Source organism: Aptenodytes patagonicus, chromosome 6, assembly GCF_965638725.1.
Source record: "Aptenodytes patagonicus chromosome 6, bAptPat1.pri.cur, whole genome shotgun sequence".
NCBI classification, from domain to species: Eukaryota; Metazoa; Chordata; class Aves; order Sphenisciformes; family Spheniscidae; genus Aptenodytes; species Aptenodytes patagonicus.
Window position 1 is genome coordinate 45555011 of NC_134954.1, and position 24743 is coordinate 45579753.

The 24743-nt window shown below is 37.9% G+C and overlaps 1 protein-coding gene across 1 annotated transcript in view; it reads left to right on the forward strand.

Annotated features, from left to right (window-relative positions):
• The window catches only part of BMPR2 (bone morphogenetic protein receptor type 2), a 110979-nt gene that overhangs the window by 73304 nt on the left and 12932 nt on the right, over positions 1–24743 (forward strand). The window contains exons 4-10 of the mRNA XM_076342382.1: positions 9918–10028; positions 11236–11327; positions 13372–13602; positions 17656–17770; positions 19386–19546; positions 21317–21464; positions 22425–22561. Coding sequence (XP_076198497.1) covers positions 9918–10028; positions 11236–11327; positions 13372–13602; positions 17656–17770; positions 19386–19546; positions 21317–21464; positions 22425–22561 — 995 coding nt within the window. The remainder of the gene's footprint in view (positions 1–9917; positions 10029–11235; positions 11328–13371; positions 13603–17655; positions 17771–19385; positions 19547–21316; positions 21465–22424; positions 22562–24743) is intronic.

A 24743-nucleotide genomic window follows, 5' to 3' on the forward strand; every position in this document is an offset into this window, starting at 1 on the left:
TCGCACCTCTGCACCGTGGCTGGCTCCACCAACCGTAAACAGAGACACCCGCCACTCCGGCGCTCCTCCGGGGTGCACACAGCAAGCGCCTGCTTGGACAGGCCCAGCCGCCCTGGTGCTGCTTGGGCTTGGCTCAGCCTTCCCCCTGAGGAAATTGCTGGCAAGGAGGGGGGGACGTGGGTTTGTAGGAGCAAGGGGAGCATGACTGATTGGTAGACAGCATTCCTGGGCTTCGGAGCTCTCGAAGACAGGAAAAATGCAGGCACGCGGGATCAGAGCTGCCTTTTCTAAAAGATTTGGGAGTTTGGGGGGTTTTGTTTGTTTGCTCACCCATATAAAAATAGGCGGTTTAGTGTTTTGATGTCATTTTTTGGGCTCTATTTTTAGTGCCTGGGAACATTACTACAAACATGAAATATTTAGCTATTGAGCCTGTTGGATTTAAAATAACTTAAAATAGCTTTAAAGAGGCTTTCTGAAGTACTAATTTTTTTTCAGTTGCAGCACATGCATTTTTTGATCCAGTGTTTTTACAGAGGCTGGAAGAGTGCCATTATGTTAACGCCGGTGTTACCGTTGGTTTGATAAGGAGGAAGTCCTGTTGGTCCAAGATCAATATAAGGGGATAACGTAGAAGTTTTTTTCAGTCTTCTTATAAAAAAACATTTTTCTGACTTTTATTTCAATATAGAAGATATCCCCAGTATGTTGCTAAATGTCCAAATTAGCTTTCCATTAAGCTTGAAGGCAAGTTTGAGGTGTAGTCAAATGCAGTTTGCCTATAGAAGCAAGGTATTTCTTTTATCTCTGTAGTAACCAAGTATTTATCGGTATATAGGGAACGTCAGAAAGGTAATCTAAATTTGGGTTTGTTTTTGAATTGCTATTCATTTTACATACATCATGATTATAAGGTTCTATTCAGTAGTGTTAGAAATTACACTGAAGACGCCTGCACTCACAGAAGAAAAGGCAGAAAGAGAAGTTGCGTTGGGTTTTTATCGCTCAGGAATTACTTCTGTACAAAGGTGACAAGCTGCTAATTCACTTCTCTGTACCTAGACATCAAAGAAAGAGCCGTTAGGGATTACATAACCTACTTCTCTGCCAAAGAAATTACCACACATGCTTAATTTTTAAGTTTCATGTATCAGTGCAGCCTTCAGTTTTCAAACCAAACAAAAATGGTGAATCTAATACCCAGAGCCTGGCTCCGGATCAGGTGCTTGGTAGCAGCCGGTACCCCAGAGGAGGACAGATGCTCTGGCAGGGATTCCACCCCTCAGACCGCCTGGCCTCAGGGGCAGCAAGAGAGCCCTCCTCTTCGAGACAAAGCCCAGAAAGCTCAAATCCAAACTGCGTTTTCTGACAGCAGACTTCCAAAGAAAGATCTGCCCACTGAAACTGCCATCGCAAATGACTGACTTCTAGCTGTAGCATGTTTACTCTGGAGCATGTTACGGAAAATAAATTTTACAGCCCAAGCTGTATGATGTTTTGAGGCATTCTCTGAGGAGGCAGATGGGATCTGTGATGCATCGTTGCCAGGTCATGATGTTACTGCAAGTCTCATGAGAGTCTGGTGCTTTCTTACAGCCCAAGTTCCATACAGCGATGTGATTATGTGAAAAATGAATTAAAATTTTAGCTCTCCTATGTGGAGAAAAACATGAAAAGATGTGTCATAAAGGACACTTCATGACAATAAGTATATAAGATTTTTATATAAAAAGTTAAAATCAGTCAAATATGATGATGCTAAGTGCGAAGTGGAAACATACTGGTGACTGTTTAAATCTTTTCTTCAAATAATGGAATGATTGGAACTAAGGGCAAATTTTCTGCTTCTTCTAAGCCAATAGACGAGAAACCAGGGATTTGTTCTTAAGTCCAGGGAAGGCACATCCATTTTCAGTTATGAAGGAAAATTGCCTTGGGGTTACTGGTTGGCAGGATTATTTTGTTAAAGAATGTTGCACCATCTCCCACAAAAAATAAAGTTCCTGTTGTGCTTTTCATCTGCATGAGCACCAAGTGCTCAGTCCTCTTCCATAGAAGTTTCCTTGCTAACTTCCTTGTCCGTTCAGGTGCCTCCAAAAATTGTATGTGAAATAGTGTTCCTTACCTTAACTCTGGTTTAAGTATTGAAGGTGGTCACGTTGACAGGTATCAGATATTCACATTTTATACTATTTTATTACAAAATTTGGACGTGGATTTTAGTTTTATTAATAATTTGTCAAGCGCTTACGGAAGGATGCAGCCTCACTTCAAATTTACAGGCTCATAAATCAGAATTAGGATAATAGTTGTTTTAAAACATGCACCTATAAAAGCTTAGGTGAACGGCAAAAGTTGTTTAGGAAATGCTATTTTTTTCCTTTCATCATTCTCAGCTATGCATAGATTTAATGGAAAACTGGCAATAGCTCCTGCTGGAGCCATTGCAGAGGTCTGTAGAATGTAACTTTAAGGTGTTCCGACCTTGTAGTTCCAGCTTAACTAAAAATGTGGGTTTAAATGCATTTAGTTAAATTGGTGTAGAAGGCTGTGTGATTTGGATTCTTGTTTGCATATATGAAAGTCTGACCTATGTCCATGGTATCTAAAAGGCTACTAACATATTTCTTTGTTGCAAGTTCTCTGCTTATTTTTTTTTTCCACATTTTTTTCCCTGCACTGAATGAATTTAAGATTTACTTAAAATAGTTTGAGTTGTTTTGGTATAGTGTTTATATTGGAGGCTTTCTTGTCATTTGCTCTAGCGTGATGAAGACTGAACTCTTGCTGCGGGACAGTGGATCAGGAATGAGGTAGTGGTCACTTGGTTGGAAAGAAATGTTGATTACTGTCCAGAAAAGAGGAGAAAAAAGACCTGATGAGGTGTTTTGGTTTGATTGGAATGCGCTGCTAGAATGTAGTAAGGGATGAGGGCTTATTTTACACTTTGTGGAAGATGCCTAGGACATGTTTGATATAAGCTATGTGTAGACGGAACAGATAAACAGATTGTGACTGAGATCTGTGGGCCCTTGGAAAAGATTGCTAATTGTATGTTTTTTCAAAGGAATGAGATCTTATCGCTGTCATGAGAGTTGTACAGGGCCACTGTGAAAAGAAATGTGACTTTAAAAGCAAGTAGAATTAATTATACTCGAAAAGTCACTTTTCCAATCTGCAGAGCATATTTGCAGTCATCTGCAGCTGAAGGCCATATTGCCCCCACACTTCAGCCTTCCACCTCGTGCTGCGTTGGTGACTGAACCGTAAGGTTTCCCTCATGCTTCTGATCTTATCCTCAGTATCGTTAAGATTCCTTAATGGAAAAGCAACTTCTGCAACAGATTGGCAATGAACATATTGAATCTATCACATCAAAGAAATAGTTGTAGGATGGTGTGAAGACTCTCCTTCTTTTTAAAGCAATCTGTATGGGCAGATCTTTGAGTCTCTGTGTAATTTTACTGACTTTGATCAGAGTTCATACAGCTGCAGTTGTTTTGAAGAATCAGATGTTACTGTTGTGCTGTGAAGGTTAAAGGATGGTGTTTTCCTTATTTGTTGGAGACTAACATTGCTACTTACTTGGTGATATGGTAATTTAAATAAATATTAATATTTTGGCACCTATCAGCTGTAAGACCACTTGGCTTCTGATATATTGATACCAGAAATTCTGTGGGAACATAGGTAATGATTTTTAAAACTGATTTTCATTATATAGAATAATTGTATGTTTCTCTAAAATGTTTTTATACAATGCTTATCTAAACTTAAATACACACATATATTTTCTAGAATTATTTACTACTGTGTGACAGATACACAGCTGTGAGTCATTTACATGAAGAGTAGGCGGATTTCTAAAAATTGAAAAGCTTTAATAGGAATATAGAGATCTGGTGGAAATTTATGTGCAAATGTCCTTTATTATATGATCACCCCCATATAAATATATAGCATTGAAACAACATTTCAAAGCCTAAGGTTTCATGTTCAAACATTTAAAGATTAGAAGGAAACAAGGTCATTGCTTTCATAGTTTTAAGGCCATCTCCTTGTGTGTGTTGTGATACAGCCTTTAATTATACAATCACATTTTTTTCCCATGGGATTCCTAGTTTTTACTAGGAATTTACTAATTTTTACTGAATTTACTAAGTTAACACTCACTGCCTTTTCTCATGGCTGTCTTAAGACGTCTTATCATAACAGTGATCTCTACGGTGTCCCAGGGAGCTCTTTGGCCATTGTGGTGTAGCACCCTTGGTGTAGTGGTAGAGAGGAGTTTTCAGGACAGCTTTCAGCTGCTATAAGGAGGAGACTATCCTTCCTTCTCCTCATTTCCCATTCCATTCACTTCATACCTTGTAGTTTTAGTAGTAGTATCGGGGCAACAATCTGCTGAACGGTGAAGTAGGAAATGCGAAAACTCTGCATGGGTTCCTCACAGTTCATTAACCAGGCTGGAATATTTTACCTTCACAACATAGACTTTGCTGCTTGAACTGACACAATAACATTGGTAGTGGTGGGTAGTTGATGCTTTATCTGGAGTGGCCACAGAGGGAAGATATTTTGGGGTAGGGGGAGCTAAGGAGATAGCTGTCTGCAGGTCTCACAGTATTTGCTGATGGGAAAGGAAGATACAGGAATCATGCATCCTCTTTCTGGCTCCCAGGGAAGTGTTCTGTAATGTTTACAGACTCTTTTGCCATTGGCCGTTGTTACCTGGTTTTGTCTCCGTTTTCTTTGATTTCTCAAAATGTTCTTTGGTAATAAGATAAATGCTAATTTTAAAATATGGAAACAGGAAGCATATAAAAGGGGCTTTCATTTTTGAAAGTTAAATTACAGAGAAATAAAAGAAGCTTTTTCAAGCATAGGCACAGATTGGAATACATTTGCATTAATTAATATTACAAGCTTATGTTTATAGTGGGAAAGTTAATTTGAAGGAAAAATATTATTCCTCCTGATGCCATTAGCACTGTCGGCATTCTTCATTCTGTGTCATTCCTGGGGAAGGTTAAGAAGGCAGCAATAGACAACCTCCATGTGTGGCAATATGGAAGTTTAATTTTAAAAAAATAATTTACCAAAGATATTGTATAAGTGCTTGGAAGCTATTATGGCAGTGATGCCTGAGAGAAGAGAGAGCAATCCCTAATCTGGTAGAAGGGCCTGCAGGGAGTATTCGAAGTGCAGGGCTGGGTTCAGCCAGATGACTCACTTCTAAGTGAGTATTAGAAGCATTCCCCTTCACAGTTTGCTCTGAAATACATTCTCAATTATTTGTGTGTACCTTTGACAAAATTCTCTCCATACACAGGAGCTGTTGTACTCGGGTTTTTGGAACCCGAAAACAAGCTCTTTATTGATGGTGAGGTCAGGACGCTTCTGGGAACGGTGGCTTGTTGGTTACCAGCTGCTCCCCAGCCAGAAGGAGGTTGTCTCTGTTTTAATGAGTCGTGCTTTGTTTCTTTTTTTTAAACAAGAAAAAGGCGACTGTTACAGTATTTGCTGCGATATTTCTTTGTGATGGGATTGGTGGACTTCAGAAAAATGTTGACTGGTATCAGAATTACTGGCAGAAATGTTGCAAGGTAGAAGTGTCTATGTGCTGGGTGCCTTCTAAATGGCATCCTCACACTACTGCTGGAAGAGTCGGTAGCCCTGTGAGCGGTGCTCTCCCTTTCCCATCCAAGTGGGATAAGAAGTTGGCTCTTAAGGTGTTTTGGGCCTTACAACACTTTCTGTTGGTTTTAATTTTTTGCTTTGGCAGATTTTGGTTTAGATTGGGGAGCCTAAGTGAAAGTTGGAAATAAAAACCTCACATATAAATAGCAGTGAAAGAAGCAACTATGCTAACCTCTGCTTTCAGTTAGAGTAACATAAACTTGAGGAAGCTTTGCTGATATCTTCTGCGTACAAGTGTGGGTAGAATTTGGCTCAGCAGTCAACTCCTTAATCGTTGGGTTTTCTAGAGTCTGCAGCTGATTCTGTTCAGCATATGCTATTGGTTTTTTTTATGCTACACATTGGTTTGGGAATAATACTGAGATACCAGTGTTCCCGGTCTGAAATTTGAAGCCAGTGTTGGACAGCTTGTTTTTCGTTCAGTTTGTATTTGTCACTAAAGGAATACCCAAATACTGGTAATGATCCCAAAAGCTCAAATGAGATAGTTGAATAGTAGTTATGCATGTTTAAAGTCAGTTCATACTATGACATGATGAAAAAATACTGAAGCTGTAAGGCAGGTGTCTTGTCATTGTAAATAAACTTTAAAAGCGTTATGCATGTTTAAAGTCAGTTCATACTATGACATGATGAAAAAATACTGAAGCTGTAAGGCAGGTGTCTTGTCATTGTAAATAAACTTTAAAAGCAGAGCCCACTGATTTGGGGATGGGGTTGCTAACTGTTTCAGACCAACAAAGTCTTCAGAAAATTTTGTTCGTGCTCTGTGATGCATCTGGAGCTACTGATAGGAAGTGTAATATCAAATAAACTTTCATATTGAATTTCCTAATCTTAAGGAGTCGTGGTTGTTCCAGACAGGGCTGTAAGTTCATGGAAGAAACAGGAAAAGAAATTTGCATACGTGTCTATTTTACATTCTTATTTAAAAAGTGCCTTGCTTAAAGGTCAGTAATTACTTTTATTGACCCACACTGATGTGCCTTTTGGTGAGTTAGTTAAAATGCATCTCCAAATAATACCAAGAGAAATATGGCTTGTGTGCATATGTATATATAAAATATGTATTATTTTACTTAAAAGTAGATAAAAGAGGAAATGTGAACCTGTGCAAATGCCTTGAGAGGTCCTATCTGGTTTTGGCTTTGCTAGCATTTCTCATCTAGGCATTTAAAGGCAAGTCAGTAGCTGGTGTAAAAGGCTAAAGATGAAATATATCCAAAGAAAGAGGTGGATTGAAAAAATGTCTTGGTTAATAAGAGTCTTGTTAAGCTTTGGAAGGTTTTAAAACTGGGTTGATAGGTGACGTATCCTTTTATCAATCTTTCTTAAATAGAACTAATCTGACAACATCAAAAGTTATTAGTCATACAAAGCAGACAGAGGGCAGATAGAAATAATACTTTTTGTGGGGGTTTTGGGGCCATTTGGGCTTTTTGTCATTGTGTTTATTTTGTGCTTTTCTTTTTATGTAGATTTACAAGTAAAAGATAGTAAAATTGTCCTTGCTGGTAAATGACTGGCCGTCATATGCAGCGTTTTACGCACTCATATTGTTTTGAACTGCATGTTACCACTCCATTGAGATGTTCAGTTACCCTTATTAAGAAATTTGTATTTATTCTTAAATTTATAAATGTTGTTCAACAACCTGACAATAGTAACTCACACTGTAGGACTGACTTGGCTGTTGGAATGTTGACAACGTTATTTTAAAATGTTTATAAGGATTAAAAATTGGTTCAAGATAAGCCAATTTAAGATTTGTTAAGAAACAATTGTTCTTAAAAAAAGTTAAAACATTCTTTCCTGTTGAAGGTCAGGGGAGTTCTTTGAGGTTACCTGGTGGCTGCACAGCTACCTGCTAAAGATAAAAAGCCCCCAGAGGGGATGGTCCATCAAGGAACAAGAAAGCAACGATCCTTTTTCTCTGCATATTTTTCTACTGCTGATTGGCACAAAATGTTGTTATTTGGAGATTTTCTAGTAGCTCTCCAGCCTTCATAATGCCACCATTCACAGTCTTCTAATGGGAGAAAGAGCAAGTGTGCCAATGCAGCCAGAGCTGCTAAATAACCCGTGTTGCTTAGCATGGCCCAGGGCAAGGGCATCTTAGGAGTGGAGGAACAGCAAAATTGTGTTCCAGGGTAGAGGAGGGCCGTTGTTAACCCTTTGATTGTAAGAAGAGCTAAAGTGGAGCAATCCAACTTAGGCATTAGATAGCATTTGACAAACAGTGGTGGAAATGATTACTGTATATTTAGCAACGGGAAAGTTGTAAATGGCTGCACCCTAGTTGTGTGGTCAAAGAAAATACAGCTGAGATTATAGCAAAAAGCCCAGCCCCTCAAAACCTGTCTTTTCTTAGTACATGCTAGGCACTATCTTGAACTGATGCAAAACCCACCACATTTAATATATATTTTAAAAGATAAGCCAATAAAATATAAATTCCATTCACAAAAATATGAAAGTCAAAATTACAATTTCCCTGCCAGCAATTATTCAGCTTCTTGTGTAGTAATTCATATAGCTTTGTATAATGTAACAGTTTCCTTTATGATGTTTTTTAATATGTATGTATATGTTTTGAATTCAGAATTTAGATGAGAATTATAATGTGTATCTTTTTAATCTCCTCACAATGGAAGTCACAACTCTTATTCCACAGTACAGTGCTCTGTGACAATAGCTTATTTTCTTAGTGAAACTTACTTTACCAAAACCAGTAGTGATGGTATTTCTTTTGACAGAACAAATTTAAATTTGATGTTGTCGTGATTATCACAAGCTCCCTCTTATTTAAAGGGTTTATCAGATATGAGCTGCATGTTATTTTTGGTGGATGATTTTTCACATACTTCTATCACAGCTGAAACTCTCTCTGGTATTTTGTTTTACCAGCTTTTTATTATTTCCTCTTACCATTATGGTTATGTAAAAATGGAAGCTGTTGTCTTTTAAATTTGCTCTCTCTTCTTACCTGGTTCTCTTGTGTCTATCCACACTGGGAACTGGAATAAGTGAATCATGTTTAATTTCTTTTAAATGCAGTTCAAGCAAAGTGAATTTGTCAGTTTATTCAGCTAGTGTAGACTGGGATAAATTGTATTTCAGTCTCACCTAAAAATTTACCCAATGTTTAAGCGTTGTGCACATTTTATATTTTGTGGTTTTAGCATAGTTAGGTCTCATTACAGTCTTTTAAGGAGTGCTTTTAGCAATATATAAGACAAGTTTAAACATAGTTCCCGAACTTGGTTTTGAAGCCAAAGTAAATGAGGTCTTGTAGTGCCACATTCCAGTGATTCTGACATCAGAGGAATATCTGAAGTGGCTGCATTTTTATATGCCTGCAAGAAGCAAGACTGGGGTCTGACGTGGAGAAGCATTAAGCTAACCATTCAAGACACAAATTTTTTCATTAAAACTTCCCCCCCCCCCCGGGAAAAAAAAAAAAGAAAAAGCAAGATACTTACATTTTGACAAAAATCAAATGTTATTTTAAAAAAGGCTCAGTAAAACTAGTTACTTAATTTTGTTTAGTGTTTTATTGCTGTTTCAGGTTTCTTGATACTCTGCTGCAGTCTGTGGAGATGTCTCTCTCTTTTTGTGAATTAAGGAGTGAGAATTATGCTAAAAATTATCTGAGCGGTGACACGAAACAAATCAAAACCCCAAAGTATTTTGAAATATTTGCACAAATGGACTTATATGTAATGTATGTTGTACATAGTTGAATACAAAACATTCAGTATTCATCACATTTGCAGCATTATTAGCAAACTTTTTTGAGACTTTCATTCTTGGAAAAACAATAAAAAAAAAACCCTTGTAAAGGTTACAAACCTGATTCATACCAGGAAACTGGATTAAGGCACAGATAGCAGAGCAGGACTGCATCAACTTGGCCTTGTATGGCTGGGCTGAACTTTGCCAGCTAGAAAGAAGATTCACTTTCAACTGTTGGTGCCTCTCTTTACGGTGGCGAGGGAAGACTGGGAAAAGCTGCCGATGAATGTGCGCTCAGCTGTGATTGAGCTGATCAGCTCTTTTGCCTCCCCTAGATTTTAAGAGGAAAAAGAGTTTAGTGCAATGTCTTACATTCCAGAGTACAATTTTTTTTCCTCATTGTTGTAATAACAATTACATGTTTTATGGTGCTGATTCTTTCAAATTTACAATTACAGAGTCTTCATCTTGTTTTTTTTCAGATTCTTCTCATTCTTTTCATCGAGATGAGACTATAGTTATTGCCCTTGCATCTGTGTCTGTACTGGCTGTTTTGATTGCTGCTCTGTTCTTTGGATACAGGATGCTTGCAGGTAGGGTTTGATGATTTTTTTTTTTTTTTTTAATCTTTTGACTATTTTGCAAAGTTACACCTATGTCTTCTGTTCTCCCCAGTCCCTATTACATGTTTATACATAATGCGTCCCTTTCTCCTCTCTGATACTTCATGGTGATATCCCTTTCATAACAGTCCAGAGAGATTTATGATTTCTCCAAGCTGGTGTTTTGGGACCCTTTTTCTTCAACAAATCCTCTGCTCAACACAGCTTAAGTGAGGTTGTGAACATGCTTTACAGTTATTGCCAGTGACATTCAATTATCAAAATAGTTGTGTAGCAGATAGCCTTAAGTTTGTAGCTATCAGCACCTTCACTGCTGATTTTACTGACTCCAAGAAGATTTTACAGGATTCCTTTTTATTTGTTATGTCTTTGCCTACAATATGTCCTTTGCCTGTCGGAAAAGGACCTGGGGGTGCTGGTTGACAGCTGGCTGAACATGAGCCATCAGTGTGCCCAGGCGGCCAAGAAGGCCAATGGCATCCTGGCCTGTATCAGAAATAGTGTGGCCAGCAGGAGAAGGGAAGTGATCGTGCCCCTGTACTCGGCACTGGTGAGGCCGCACCTCGAATACTGTGTTCAGTTTTGGGCCCCTCACTACAAGAAGGACGTCGAGGTGCTGGAGCGTGTCCAGAGAAGGGCAACGAGGCTGGTGAGGGGTCTGGAGAACAAGTCTTATGAGGAGCGGCTGAGGGAACTGGGGTTGTTTAGCCTGGAGAAAAGGAGGCTGAGGGGAGACCTTATGGCTCTCTACAACTACCTGAAAGGAGGTTGTAGCGAGGTGGGTGTCGGTCTTTTCTCCCAAGTAACTAGTGATAGGATGAGAGGAAATGGCCTCAAGTTGCACGAGGGGAGGTTTAGATTGGACATGAGGAAAAATGTCTTTACTGAAAGAGCGGTTAAACATTGGAACAGGCTGTCCAGGGAAGTGGTTGAGTCCCCATCCCTGGAGGTATTTAAAAGACGTGTAGATGAGGCGCTTAGGGACATGGTTTAGTGGGCATGGTGGTGTTGGGTTGACGGTTGGACTCGATGATCTTAGAGGTCTTTTCCAACCTTAATGATTCTATGATTCTATGAATATGTATTTCTGCCAAGTCCCGGGTAAGTTGTATGGTTTTGACTTGTAGCATGGCAAAAAAAGGAAACTGTCTGATTCCTTCCCCACCCCCTTCCACAGGAGACCGTAAACAGGGTTTGCACAGTATGAACATGATGGAGGCAGCAGCATCCGAGCCCTCATTGGATCTGGATAATCTAAAGTTGTTGGAGGTAAATGTTCAACTCAATTTCTTAATCTCCATTTTTATTCAATGTAACACTCGTGGTCATATCATCTCCCAGGTATAGTTACAGAAATAAATGTATTAGTGCTCCTGTAATGTTTTCTTCTAAATCACAGTTTAAAGAAGAAATGAAAAGGGGGGGGGAGGGGGGGAAGGTTACTGCAGTTACATTTTGCCTGGTTTTGTTAGTAATACTGTTGGCATTAGCTAGAAAATGTTCTACCTTGAGAAGAAAATACTAAACACTGGGAGGTAATGGGGGAAATTGGAATGTGCTGTATTTCAGCATTGCATCAAAAGATCCATCTTTTTTCTTGACACTGATCGCTTTAAGTACAGTATTCTACTGTAGTCATTTGAAATGCATTAGTAACACTACTGGAATATAGAATTTACTGCAGATAGGGCAATATATTTCAGTAGTGGTGCATTTATGTATAGTTATTCTTCACAGTGGGGTACTCTCCATCTCCATGGCAACTAGAGGCCAACCAGAACTTTCTACTCAGCTTGGTATTAGATGTATCATCAGAAAAACTGCAAAATGTTATGCTTTCAATTGGTACACTTGGTAGAACTTACAGAATTTTTGAAAGCTTTTAGCCAGAAATAAATCAGTAGAATGACTGAGAGAGATTCAGAGAGTGGTACTTTTTTTTGCCCATTAGAAATGACACCTAGAGATGTAGACTGCAGACATGCAGTGTGATCTGGGCTAATGCTGACAGCGAACTAATCAGCAAAGAAGCTTGGGTGCCTTCTGCCACCAAAAAACTACTTGAGGCAGAGTTCGCAAGAGTATAAGGATGTGTATTGTAGAAGTGTGCAAAGCCCCAGATGAAATTACTCATACTGATATGCAGTCTTGGAAAAAGCAGCGACTTTGTTGGTGGAGAGATCTGCTATGGGTCTTCTGTCCTCTTTCTTAAATCCTGAGGAGCTGACTCCTCACCCCCAGTCATAGGGTGTTGCAGAACAAATTGTCTTAACTTGTGCTTGCCTTTTCACATCTCTGTGGGTAGAATACATTCTGGGTTTGTACCTTGAAGTGACTCGCTGCCGCTTTGCAATCCACTGACATGGAAGGACTGAGAAACGGAAAGTCTGTCTGTTAAAGGATACTTTATTGTTGAAACCTTTCCTGTTAGACAATTTTATCATCTTTAGAAGCATTAACTTTTGTAATCTCTTCTGCTTTCTGTTCCTCCTCCATTTGTAAGTATTTAAAAAGTAAAAAGATACTGGTCCATGAAATCCTTACAGTTTCATGTCTAGGTCTTCCTGAAAATTATTTGAATTAAATAGATATTTAAATTCTCATGGAGTTAGAATTTTTTGAGCTTTAGAAACTAGGACTCTTCCTGAAGGTGTTCCTACGTTTTGGTTTAGAGCAGAGATCGCATTTTTCTTCGGTTGCCATGGAGATGGGAAAGGCTGTTCTGTGAAGACTGTCTAACATAGTGGGGGCTAGAATAAAGATTCCCAGGTAGTAAGGAATTAATTATTCCTTTCTGTTAAAACCTGTTTACCTCTTTTGGTATCTATTTTGCACTACAAATGCATATATTGTTATTACTAACCTAAAAGGTACAGCTTATAAAGCTATCCTAAACCTAAATTGTTTAGCTTAATGTCTGTGATCTCTGGAGTTAATTAAAATTGATCACATAAAAGCTGTAAATGTTTAGTAGGCAAAAGTTTAATAAGAGAATTAGCAGCACAAAACACGTGGATTTTATTGATTCTGTATATAAAACTGTTCAATAGATTATTTATGATTTATTAACTGGGTATTCAGACTACAGATCAGTTTAGTAAGATCTAAGTTGGCCTGTGCTGAGGTTTCCAGCTCCAAAATAGCTTTTATGACAGCATTCTAATTTTAGTTTTCAATACAAAATATTCACTATATTCACTATTTTTTGTGGTGTAAGTCATATAAAAGTTGGCATACAATCTTTGTAGAGTGAAAACTTGGATTTTGTCTTCATTTATTATTTAGCAAACTAATTATTTACATTTTTTTCCAGTTGATTGGCCGGGGACGATATGGAGCAGTGTATAAAGGCTCCCTAGATGAACGTCCAGTTGCTGTGAAAGTATTTTCTTTTGCTAATCGTCAGAACTTTGTCAATGAGAGGAACATTTACAGGATTCCACTGATGGAACATGACAACATCGCCCGCTTCATTGTGGGGGATGAGAGATTCACTGCAGACGGCCGTATGGAATATTTATTGGTGATGGAATATTACCCCAATGTAAGTGCTTCAAAGAAATCAATCGGATTGGTTTCGATTCCTAAGAATAGCCACATAAAAAGGATGTACTTTAGTATTTGCCAGTGTTTTTCATTGCTGCTTCTCGCACAGTAATGTAAAAATAATCTGTATAAATTACAATTTTAATGAACCTTAGTATGGTTTACTGTAATACCCTTTGAGATTTCCCAGTTAGTCCTACCAAATGTAGTCTTACAAATTCTTAGCTGTAGTATTTGCTATTGGTTATGGTGCAGGGTTTTTTAGTCAACTGTGCAATATTCAAGGACAGAAGTTGAAGAGTTGTTTTTTTCTTAAAAATAATTTAATAAATTTAAAACTTCTTAGTATTAAGACATTATATCTCTGATATGGTAGTTATGACCTCACTCAGTAGCTGTAAAATGGTGGGGTTTTTTACAATGAAACATAATAGATCCAATATTGTTGTCAAACTAGTTTGTGGTACTATAAATCATGTTGGCCCTTTATCCTGTTATCTTCTTTAAAGCTTTCTGTGGCATACCATGTTTATTTTGCTGTACCATGTATCGATGATTTAGGACGAGTCTTAAGAAGGCAGCCTTACTTTCCAGAACCATATCTTCAAATCTCCTTAGCTAACTGAATGCTTACATCCCTCAAATTCATTGATTAGAGTTCCTAATGCTCTGTGTGTGTGTACACTCACATAGAAACAAAAATGTTTTAAAAATACACCGCATAAATGTGAACTGCTTTCATGAAAAATCATAAAGTGTAATGTATATGGGGGTTATATATATGAAAATGCAAAAAATTATGTTTCACAATTTATCTTGGGGTTCTTTTGCTTGCGTATGGGAAAGAACTTTAATTGTTCAGCTAAATAATTTTTTTAATGAGCTTTTTGGTCTCAAGTAAGTGAACTCATATTGTATTTCCTCCAGGGTGTAAAGGTGATGGCTGAAGCCTGATTTGTTACGGGGACAGTAGGACAAAAGCTTTTTATTCAAGTAGCAGAAGGAAACAGAACAGTAATAAATAGCAATAACGATGGCCTGTCTTAGGGTATTTTAGGGTCTATGTATATGCTTGTGTTTAAAGATAAATGCATACATGTATATAAATATCTAAATATATATGCAAATTTAAGGCAACATAGCACTTGACAAATATATAAAGAGTATCTTAACTGAAACTTTTAAGTGAGAACACACTTGATCATGTCAGCTTATAAGAGATGGGCATTTAAGAAGACGTTGCAGAGACTAGAAACGACCATAGAGAAAGCTCAGTCGTGCCCATACCAGATGGACAGTGGCAAAGCACATCGGCTTTGTCCTGCTCTGGCAGAGTAGGCTTATTTTCAGCTAATTGAGTTAAGTGAAATCAAGTGAGTATTCTGCTCCTGGGAGGGCATAGCATAACTGTCTTAACAGGTGATCTGGTTTTGCTGTTTTCTTGAATGAAAGGATTTTCAGCTGAAATGTAATTTGATTGAAAATTGTGTCTTGTTGCTTATATAAACAGGATCTGTTAACGATCTGATTAAATGCACAGATGAGGCTTTATGACATCATATTATCAGATTCTTTCTCAATGTGGTATTAAGAACAGCAAGGTTAGTCTAAAATCAATCCATTGGTGGTTTGGAAGTCATTGGAAAAAGTGCACAGCAGGTGTAATTAATGCACAGTGTGATCCTTAATTCAGTGAACAGATGTTCTGCTGTATGTGGAGCTAACAGCAGAGAAGGAACCTTGCTGTGGCAGCCCTACTAAAAGGGAATAGCACTGTTCAAACTGGAGCCGTAAATCTTATTTCAGTAAGGAGTAACCCATACAAGATGTGCAGGTGAAATACTCCCCATCCAAAACATCATTCTCCCTTGAAATACTTTCCTTCTTGGAAATAGGAACGCACAAACCAGAATATTTTCACACAGAAAATTGTTCTTGGTGTTACCTCGGTGAGAGCAGGACAGATAGGTTTGACCCAAATTGTGTTATTATCCAAACATGCCTTCAGACCAAAGAAAGTAGGTGAGCAAGTAATAAAAGGAAAGATACGTGTATTTATCAATCAACATGCTGTTCTGATGGTACGCTGAGGTGTGTGGCAGGTGAATAAGCAGTGAGTAAGTTGCAAGGGATGACATAGTAGGAAATACGTAATAGCCACAGAATTGTCCCCCCAGTAGTCAGACATTCATGTCTTTTTATAACAACAGAAAAACTGTTGTAAAACACGTAGTAGAATTTTATTATAGTTAAAACAAAACCATCAATTTTATCAAAAGTTATAATCGGAACGAATGTCCCCAATTTAACATGTAACTCATTACTCTGACAAGAATAATCTTAATTACAAATGTATCTCTCTCTAAATCGTGACTAAAACTTTTCCTGGTTGTCATTTATATTGAACTTTACTAAAAGCATAAAATCACAGCCCTCAGCTAGCTTAAAAAATATCTGGTGGCTAGCAAGCTCTGCAGCAGAAAGATCTTGAAGTTGGTTTGAGATCTTTATACAGTGAGTGTTTCCCAGTCACACCGTGGCAACAGTCCTGCGGCCTCCGTTAGAATGGGCTGGAATCTCAACCCACTAAGCCAAGAAAATCCATGACTGCACCCAAGTTGCTGGCAGTTGGAGGCTAATAAGAGTGTTTGTATCTCTTAAAAAGCTTTAAACCGTAAGAAAAAAATGTAAAATTCTTTAACTAATTTCTAGGTGGATTCTCATTTTTTTTTTTTTTCCCCTTACCAAAATCTATTTGAAGTTCATATAACAGCATTTTAAACAGTGACAAAAAATGCTTGTGTAAACCTGTATGAGTGACATTTGGTCTCTGTTTTCACCGAGGAAGTTATCTATTTATGGGTTCCTTGTTCTGCACAGGCTAAGTCTGAAAAGCTGTAAGACTTTTGTAATTCTATTAAGGAGTGTCAAGAACCTGGTTTTAGTTTTAGCATTGGATTAAAACAATGTCTAATGCTTCGGTCGTTTTAAATGCTGGTATCTGTGTGCCTCCATCTGAACTGTGCATGCATTACATACCTGAATGTCGACTCCAAATGGACTCAAATGGCACATACCAGATTTTTTTGAACCAAATGTTACATAACTAATTTTGCAATAAAGTGTTTCTAGTTGCAGCTATGATAAGATGTTATACATTGGTGCATCTTTAAGATTACAGATTTAAATAGGCAAAGACACGGTAGTTTGCAGTTATAAATAAACATTATATTGTAATATGTATGCAGAGACAGCTGGACGACTTGTTCTTCATGCATGGGGATTTAGTTTGTTTAAACTGAGTATATTGTCATTGGGGACTATGTGCATAAAAACTGCTCAAATGTGTCATAGTTTGCAGGATCTGGCCCTTGTTTCAGATAGCAGTCTCAGTTTCTAGAATATCTCAGTATCATAATTGACATCCTTCCTTCTGGTTTTCTTGGAGACTCCACTACCATTTACTAAAAAATCCCCCATTTTTCACATTTAACTTCTCTTTCCAGAAAAGGGGAACATGACATTCTTTTTTCCTGTTTCTTCAATGCACGTGGACTCGCTCCTATTCTGAATTGCCTTTGGGGTTTTTTTGTTTTGATATATAAATAGATTATAGCAGGGGAGATGCCAATGGGAGATGTTGAGTATTCTTCTGTAAGTTCTAATGGTTTAAAGACCACTATTTAGTAACCCAGGCTATTATGTCTGCAGTTACCTTTCTTCTTCTGTTGTTCAACAAGACTTTTTCAGAAGAATAAATCAAGTGCATGCTTTGCTTTTGTTGTATAATTAATATAATTATTCCTAAAGGCAATCCCTGTTATTTTGTGATAAATTTTCGGTTCCACTTCTTTAGATAAACCAAATGGCAGCACTACAAATTAATGAAACTTTGGTCCAATCTTGTGTTTTAGAACACCCGGGTAAACACAGAAGCACTTGCAGGATTACACCTTTCAGGAGCAATGGATAAAACTGACTCTCCTAAAGATTTTGAGTTACTCAACTGGACAGTGGTTTTAATCCAGTATTTATCTATTATTTTTTTTAGGGTTCTTTGTGCAAATATTTGAGTCTCCACACAAGTGACTGGGTGAGCTCCTGTCGTTTGGCACACTCTATAACTAGGGGCTTGGCGTACCTGCACACGGAGCTACCTCGAGGAGGTAAGGCCAGGAGGGGATGCCAAGATGTTCAAGATAGTCTTATTTCTATCAGGTAGTAGATTCCTGCCTTTCTTTTTTCTCTGTGACAGTACGGTGAGTAGAAAATGATGAATGCAAATAGAGATTACTCAGAACTTCTGATATGTCCTTTCCTTCTGAACAATCCCATGTTGTGGGCTGCGTCTGTGACGCTTGTATGAAAACATGGAGCAAGAGCCAGCAGAGCCCCAGAGAAAGGCAAGAGGAGGAGGCAGAGTTGTGCAGTGCTGCTGTATCATGGCAACAGATTACTGAAGACCTGAAGCACTGGATGTCTGTCTAGCAGAGAGCAAACAGATGGGGTGTTCTGTTTATTTTTCCAGTTCAGACACAAATCACCAAAGCAATTTTTAGTTTGTGTGTGAACTGTATACACAAAGAGAAATAATTAAATCTTCTAACTCCACTGTAGTTTTATTTATCATATCTCTTGATTTTTGTCTAAGGGTGTGGGCCTAGTCTCTGCTGCGTACAAACAATACTGCTGGACTTTTAGTATTTTATTAGAGCACCGGACATGAAAACATATTGATTCATATCTTTATATCTCTGCTTGCGTGCTTCAGCCAGCATTTCAGCAGCTGAAGTATCACGATTATAAAGCAGATATTCTGAGATCGGTGATGTATCAGGCGGCAGAATATGGCCTGGCACTGAAGCGTTAGCTTTTTGGCAGTAAATAAGAGGATGGTATCGTTAATTGTACGTTAAGGTGCTAATTTTTGGATTAAAATTCCAAACTATATATCTCAAATGTTAAGCATCAGCTCTAGCAAAGAATGACAACTGAAGATGCTGTTAAAAGTGCAAGGCTGAAAATACCTAAATCAGTATTCCTGTGTGCTGTTGAAACTGCAACTATCATCTTAACTTCATCATTTCAAAATGTGCAGACAGGTGTGTCCATTAGCAGCCAGAAAATGTGTAGACCTTCCATCATAAAGAAGAGACAGCCATAAGCTGGTCTATGAATGCTAGGAAGGAACTCATGGAGTAGAATAAATGCCACAGTAAAACCGGTTCTATAGTGCTGGCTGCTTTACTAACAAAATAAATTGCATATGAACTAGGAACAACTGAGATTATTCTTTGGAAAAGATCAGATCCCTTGCAAGATGAACATGTTCAGACTCTGGAATAATACTGTCTACATATCTTCTGAATAGGTGCCAATCCAAATCATAACATAAATAGTTGGTGCTGTATTTGACAGAGGAGTGTGGATATGAGAGAGAGCATTTGGAATGGCTGTCAGGGCTGTGCTTAAGTACACGATGTCTCCCCTGCCAAAATCATGTTGAAATATCCCTTGGAAAGAAGCTTATTGGCAAACACTAAACCTTTATATAGCAGTAGCCTAATATATTGTATAGATACAGTGAAACTCTGAATGCCAGTCAGTTTTCTATAAATAGCATACTGTGGAGCTCATTATAAAGAAGCAAAAATGTTAGCTTTCTGAAAGATAAGTTGATTTTCTGTTTGTAATAGCTGAGCAGACATAACGAGGTTCTCTCATTCTGCCAAACAGTAGAACTGCTCGAATAATAACAAGCACTTCCATATGTCCAAATAGACCATTACAAACCTGCAATATCCCATCGTGACTTGAACAGCCGCAATGTACTGGTAAAGAATGATGGAACATGTGTAATTAGCGATTTTGGACTCTCCATGAAGTTAACTGGAAACAGACTGGTACGCCCAGGTGAGGAAGATAATGCAGCCATTAGTGAGGTAAGTAGAAATGAAGATAAGCCAGTGTATAAAGGAAGACAAATTAGTATGGAAGTAACACTGAGGAATAATTGTTTCTGTTGTTACAAGGTGAATGTTAAGGTGGTACAATTCCTTTAAGGGGGAATTGCTGCAATATGGGTGAGCAGTGGCTGAATCCTTGATAGGAAGAAACTGGTTTTATTCTCAAAACACTCAAAAACAAACCTAGCATTTTGAAAGGTCATAGATTGGCAGCCCTGGAGACTGAAGTTTTCTGTGTGAGATATGAGAAGATGCAAGGTAGGTTTGGTTGCTGTGTTGTTTGTGATGATGTGGTACAGGTCCCTTCAGTCTTGTACTGCAAGTATTAACTGAAGACCAAACATTCTTTGGTGGTTTTGGTGTTAATTTTTCCGAAATGGTGACATACTGCATTCTACAACCATTTCTCTTGTATGTCATCTGCAATTTTCTGGACTTTAAATGGATACATCTGGTAGAGTAAGACATGTAGAAAGACACGGACCAACTGAGAAAAAGTGGGGACAAAATAACAGGGGATGCTTGAAAGAGTACCTTGTAGGAAAAGATGAAAGAATTAGGGTTGTTTAGGGAAGTAAAGGCAGAGACAGGTCTTCAAATATGTAAACAGCTGCTACAAAGAGAAAGGAATAAACTGTTTGCATTCAGTGTGGATAGGACAAGGGGTAATGGGATTACATTGTAGGAGGGAAAATTTAGGTTAGTTATGAAGAAACCTTTCTAATCTGTAGAAGGCAGCCAAGGTCTGGAATAGACTGCTGAGGAAGGCTATATAGAATTTGCATCATTTTATGAATTTAAGGAACAGGTTGGGAAAATATCTGCTAGAAGTGGGTTAGAACGGATTCTGGGCATAAAGAAGAAACTGATTTCTTAAGCTTTCTTTTTTATGATGCTGTGATTCAGAGACTATTTTTTTGTTGTTGTTTTCTTTTTGTTTAAGCATAAATACACTGACACCTGAATATAGGCTACTGAAATACAGTGAGACTATTTTAAACAAAGAGCGAAAGTCCCTAATGGTTCAGTATATTTGTCGTCTTTGTGCTTTTACAGAAAACCTTTACATTTCATTCAAAGAATGTGTTTTGCAGTGCTAATCACCTTCCCTTAGAAAGCAAGTGCTACATTAATACCTAGTGCACAGATCCTCTTTTTAGATCTTCCCTTAGTGAACAAAGAAACAGGGAAATCACTGTTTAAAATGCAGGGATATGGAATAGTCCTGTGGCAAAATTCTGTCCTGCAAGTACTGATGAGTGATTGCTCTAATCTAACATACTTCCTAGTGGAAATGAATAGATATCTTCCAAGGCTGTTAATAACCATTGACCATGGAAGATGTAGGGGAGAGCCTTGCTGACAGTCCAGGAGTAAAGAGAACAAGTTCCTTGTTCAGCAGCATCCTCTTCCATTGCAATACATACCTTGGTGTTTAACAGAGTAATTTCAGGAAAAAGAAACATTTCTGCTATATCGTATTGCATATAAGAACACTGAGTAAGGGACAAAATTAATTTGTTTTGGTATGTACAAAAAAGTGACAGAGTAGGGGAAGGGTTTTATTATGACTACGCTCCGGATAAGAGTCTAGAAGCTGAGGACATTGATTAGAAGAGAACTGCATTTTCCTTAACTGTAGAAAATATCAAACAAAGTAGGGTATTAAAAAAAAATAAATCTCCATAATAAATTGAATTTGAAAATTGCTTCCTGATTTGAAGCTTTGATTTTATGTTTTTCCAGGTCGGTACAATCCGCTATATGGCCCCAGAAGTGCTTGAAGGAGCAGTGAACTTGAGGGACTGTGAATCTGCTTTGAAACAAGTAGATATGTATGCTCTAGGCCTTATCTACTGGGAAATATTTATGAGATGTACAGACCTCTTCCCAGGTAACTAAAAGAACTGGAAAAAATGTAAGTAGTAGAAAGTGGTACCAGCAACCAGAGCTACTCCCTAGCCATAGCTTTTTAAAGTGAAGAAGGGAAATAATTTTCTCAATTGTTTTTGCCATTAAGTCGGTGCCATCTAGCGTTCAAGATGATTGTTGTCAATACAGTGTATTTAAGTGTGAAGCATGGCTCATGCTGAAAGACTTTAAGTTACCTGTTTAAGTAGTTTGCAGGCCGCATGGTAAGTGCAATTTGAGCATTATTATTATTATTGTCCAGAGTTTACAAACATTGAGAGTTGGGCTGATGGCAGAGGCAGTACTTGCAGTTCTTAGAACTGATAAAAGTGCCTGAAGTGTCTTCCAGACTTTCCTCATGAAAGAACAGATGGGAAGTGCTGTGATTTAATGTAGCCTTTAGTCAGTCGTACTTATTATTTATGCTAGTGACATTTGAAAATTTAGGGAAACCCTCCATACCTATAACATAAAGCAAGAGGAAGCAGACTTTTAAAATTTAACACGTGAGATTGTGTCACAACCACCATCTTCTTCCTGAGATACAGCATATAGGGTTAATCTGACATGCAGCATTCTCTCTCTAGTCAAACAGCTGCACTTTATGTGCAGAGACTTGTAATCTCACTGGGCTTCCTCCCAAGTGAAGTACATGAATATATTCAGTCAGCGACGTTTCACAGAAATTAGGTGTCATCCTCAGGCTGTAAGACATTCTGAAGGTGCCACTCAACCAGCTAAGTTTGAAGATGCTATCCTTTGAGAGGTTGCTGAACAACACTTAATTCATTTGCAGTTAATTCAGCTTTTTTTGTGAAGTTAAACTTTGGGGGAAAGTGGAGAACATCTCGATAGACAGCAACTTTGATACTACCTTTCATCACCTGAAAGCCTCTGCCTTTTAATCTGTGATATTTTTTTTCTTTCTTTCTTCTGCTAACAGGGGAATCTGTGCCAGAGTACCAGATGGCTTTCCAGACAGAAGTCGGAAACCATCCCACTTTTGAAGATATGCAAGTCTTGGTGTCTAGAGAGAAGCAAAGACCAAAATTCCCAGAAGCGTGGAAGGAGAACAGCCTGGTGAGATTGTTTCTTGGAAAATATTCTATCATTTAACCAGCTATAGGGTGTACTCACTTCTTAAAGGCAATTTTTGAATACGTTCTTTTTTTTTTTAAATTTTGTTAGTATTTAAGGATTGGGAGCTGCTTCTGTCTGGACTTCTTAAATATTGAATTCAGTTTTTAAAAAGCCATTGACACGAAAGCTCGATTTCTTTTAAGGAAAAATACTATGGTTATTATCGGATGCTGAAGTGTGATACACGGAAGATAACTTGTTATATTAATTGTGAGACGGTATCTGTAGTATTATGCATGAAGTGCCCATATGTTCTCTCTATGCGGTATGAGAAACATAAAGGCATTTTCTGCCTTTTGACATCTTATAAACAAATAACACCCTAAAATAGTTGGCAAAAATGTAAATATACTCTTCCAAAACTAAAATCTATAAACAGTGTAATAAAGTTTTTCTGAAGTTGTATAGTCCTCAGAATTTGCAGAGGCTACAGCTTCTAGCAATCATTTCATTATAACTACATTAGAAATTTTATATAGCTTCGTTTGATCTGCAATTTTTATTTTCAAGACTATAAACATAGTAATGTTGTTTGGTTTGAATTCGTATAGCTATGGCTTAGAGCCTTGCTTGCTGCTGCAGGCCAACAAGTTACGGCAAGTCAGCTGAACTCTGGTAAGAGTCTGTGTGCTTGCTTTCATCTGCAGCAAAGGTGAGGTAATGCGAACCCCTTAGCTTAGTGGGGGTTGTTTGTCTTCTATTACAAGCAAAGTGAAATGCAGTTACTGGGTTCCGCCTGATACATAGTAACTTGTTTAAGCTCAAATAGCTTGGTTGCGAGTATGAAAATGACATATTTGACTCTTGTTGAATTCTGGTTATTCCCTTACTGAAATTATGCCCTTCAATCTTCAGAGACTTTGCTAGTTGATAAGTATGTAGGTACTGTGCAGATACTGGGGAGCCTAAGGCCTCATCTATGCTGATACTTGTAAATATGTAAAACCATTTTTAGAGAGGAGCATAGCCTCCAGTATTAATACTGTTGTAAAACATGTTGTAAAACATGTTGTAACTGAGTTGAGAGCTTCATAGAGAGGTTCTTTCATTACACAGTTTTGGCCAGCCAGTCTTGGGGCAGGGGGATAGAAAAAAAAAATCCACACTCAAACTATATAGGAAATCAAGCAGCAACTGTTTTAACTATAGCCATGTTGACAAATGCAGTGTTGGAAGAACCAAGCTTGACAGCTGTTTTTGGAGACAGTTGTAACTAGAACAGTTCAAGAAGGTTTGTTTTGGTTTGCAGACTACCGTTTTAAATGTTAATTATTTTCTAACAAGCTGATAGACTCCAGCATTGTTAGACACTGAGCTAGTAATGATCCCCATATTTAAACTGCCCAACACATTCTTTGTGTTGTTACTAATTCTTTTGCAAAAATTCAGAATAATAGTGATGATGATGATGATAAGTCCAGCTCTAAGGATGGGTCTACACCATTGCTTTAAGAGAAAATAATAATAAATTAACAATTTGTAGTTCTCTCATGGGTATCAAGCAACCTACTCCACCCTATGCCAGTCTAGGATAACATCTGAATGAGCACGCTAGGGGAGATATTGTAGAAAACTAAGCTCCAGATAAACTCACCCTGGACCCGGGTCCTAACCTCCTCTATCTAATGCTTAGGATAAATGACTTTTGTCTGTTATTTAAAGCTGTGCTGACATGTTGGGTTATAACACTTTCATGCAATTCATCTATTAGAGAAATGTATTTGCCCTTTTCATTTGAGAAGTACAAATAAAAAGCAATGTTTTATTTTTTAGGTCACATAATTAAGGCACTCAAAAGATGTGGAATCCTAAATTTATGATTACCTATGCAGTCTCAGTCTGCTCCTTGAACATATGCGTTATGATACAGACCTTTATTAGCAGTATTGTTTTTCACAGTATAAATTAACAATCTGAGCAGATGATGTGCATAAAATAATTCAAGGGCTATAAACTGAGTGGAGATGTTAGCAGCATTCTTGTCTCATTTGCCAAAGCCAAAGCAGGGCCCAACCTTGACTTCAAAGGTCAGGACTGAAGGATATTAATAGAATAATAGAATAATGCAGATTTCCTGTCCCTTCTATCTTTTTTGTGAGTGCTAGAACTTCTAAATAGTGCA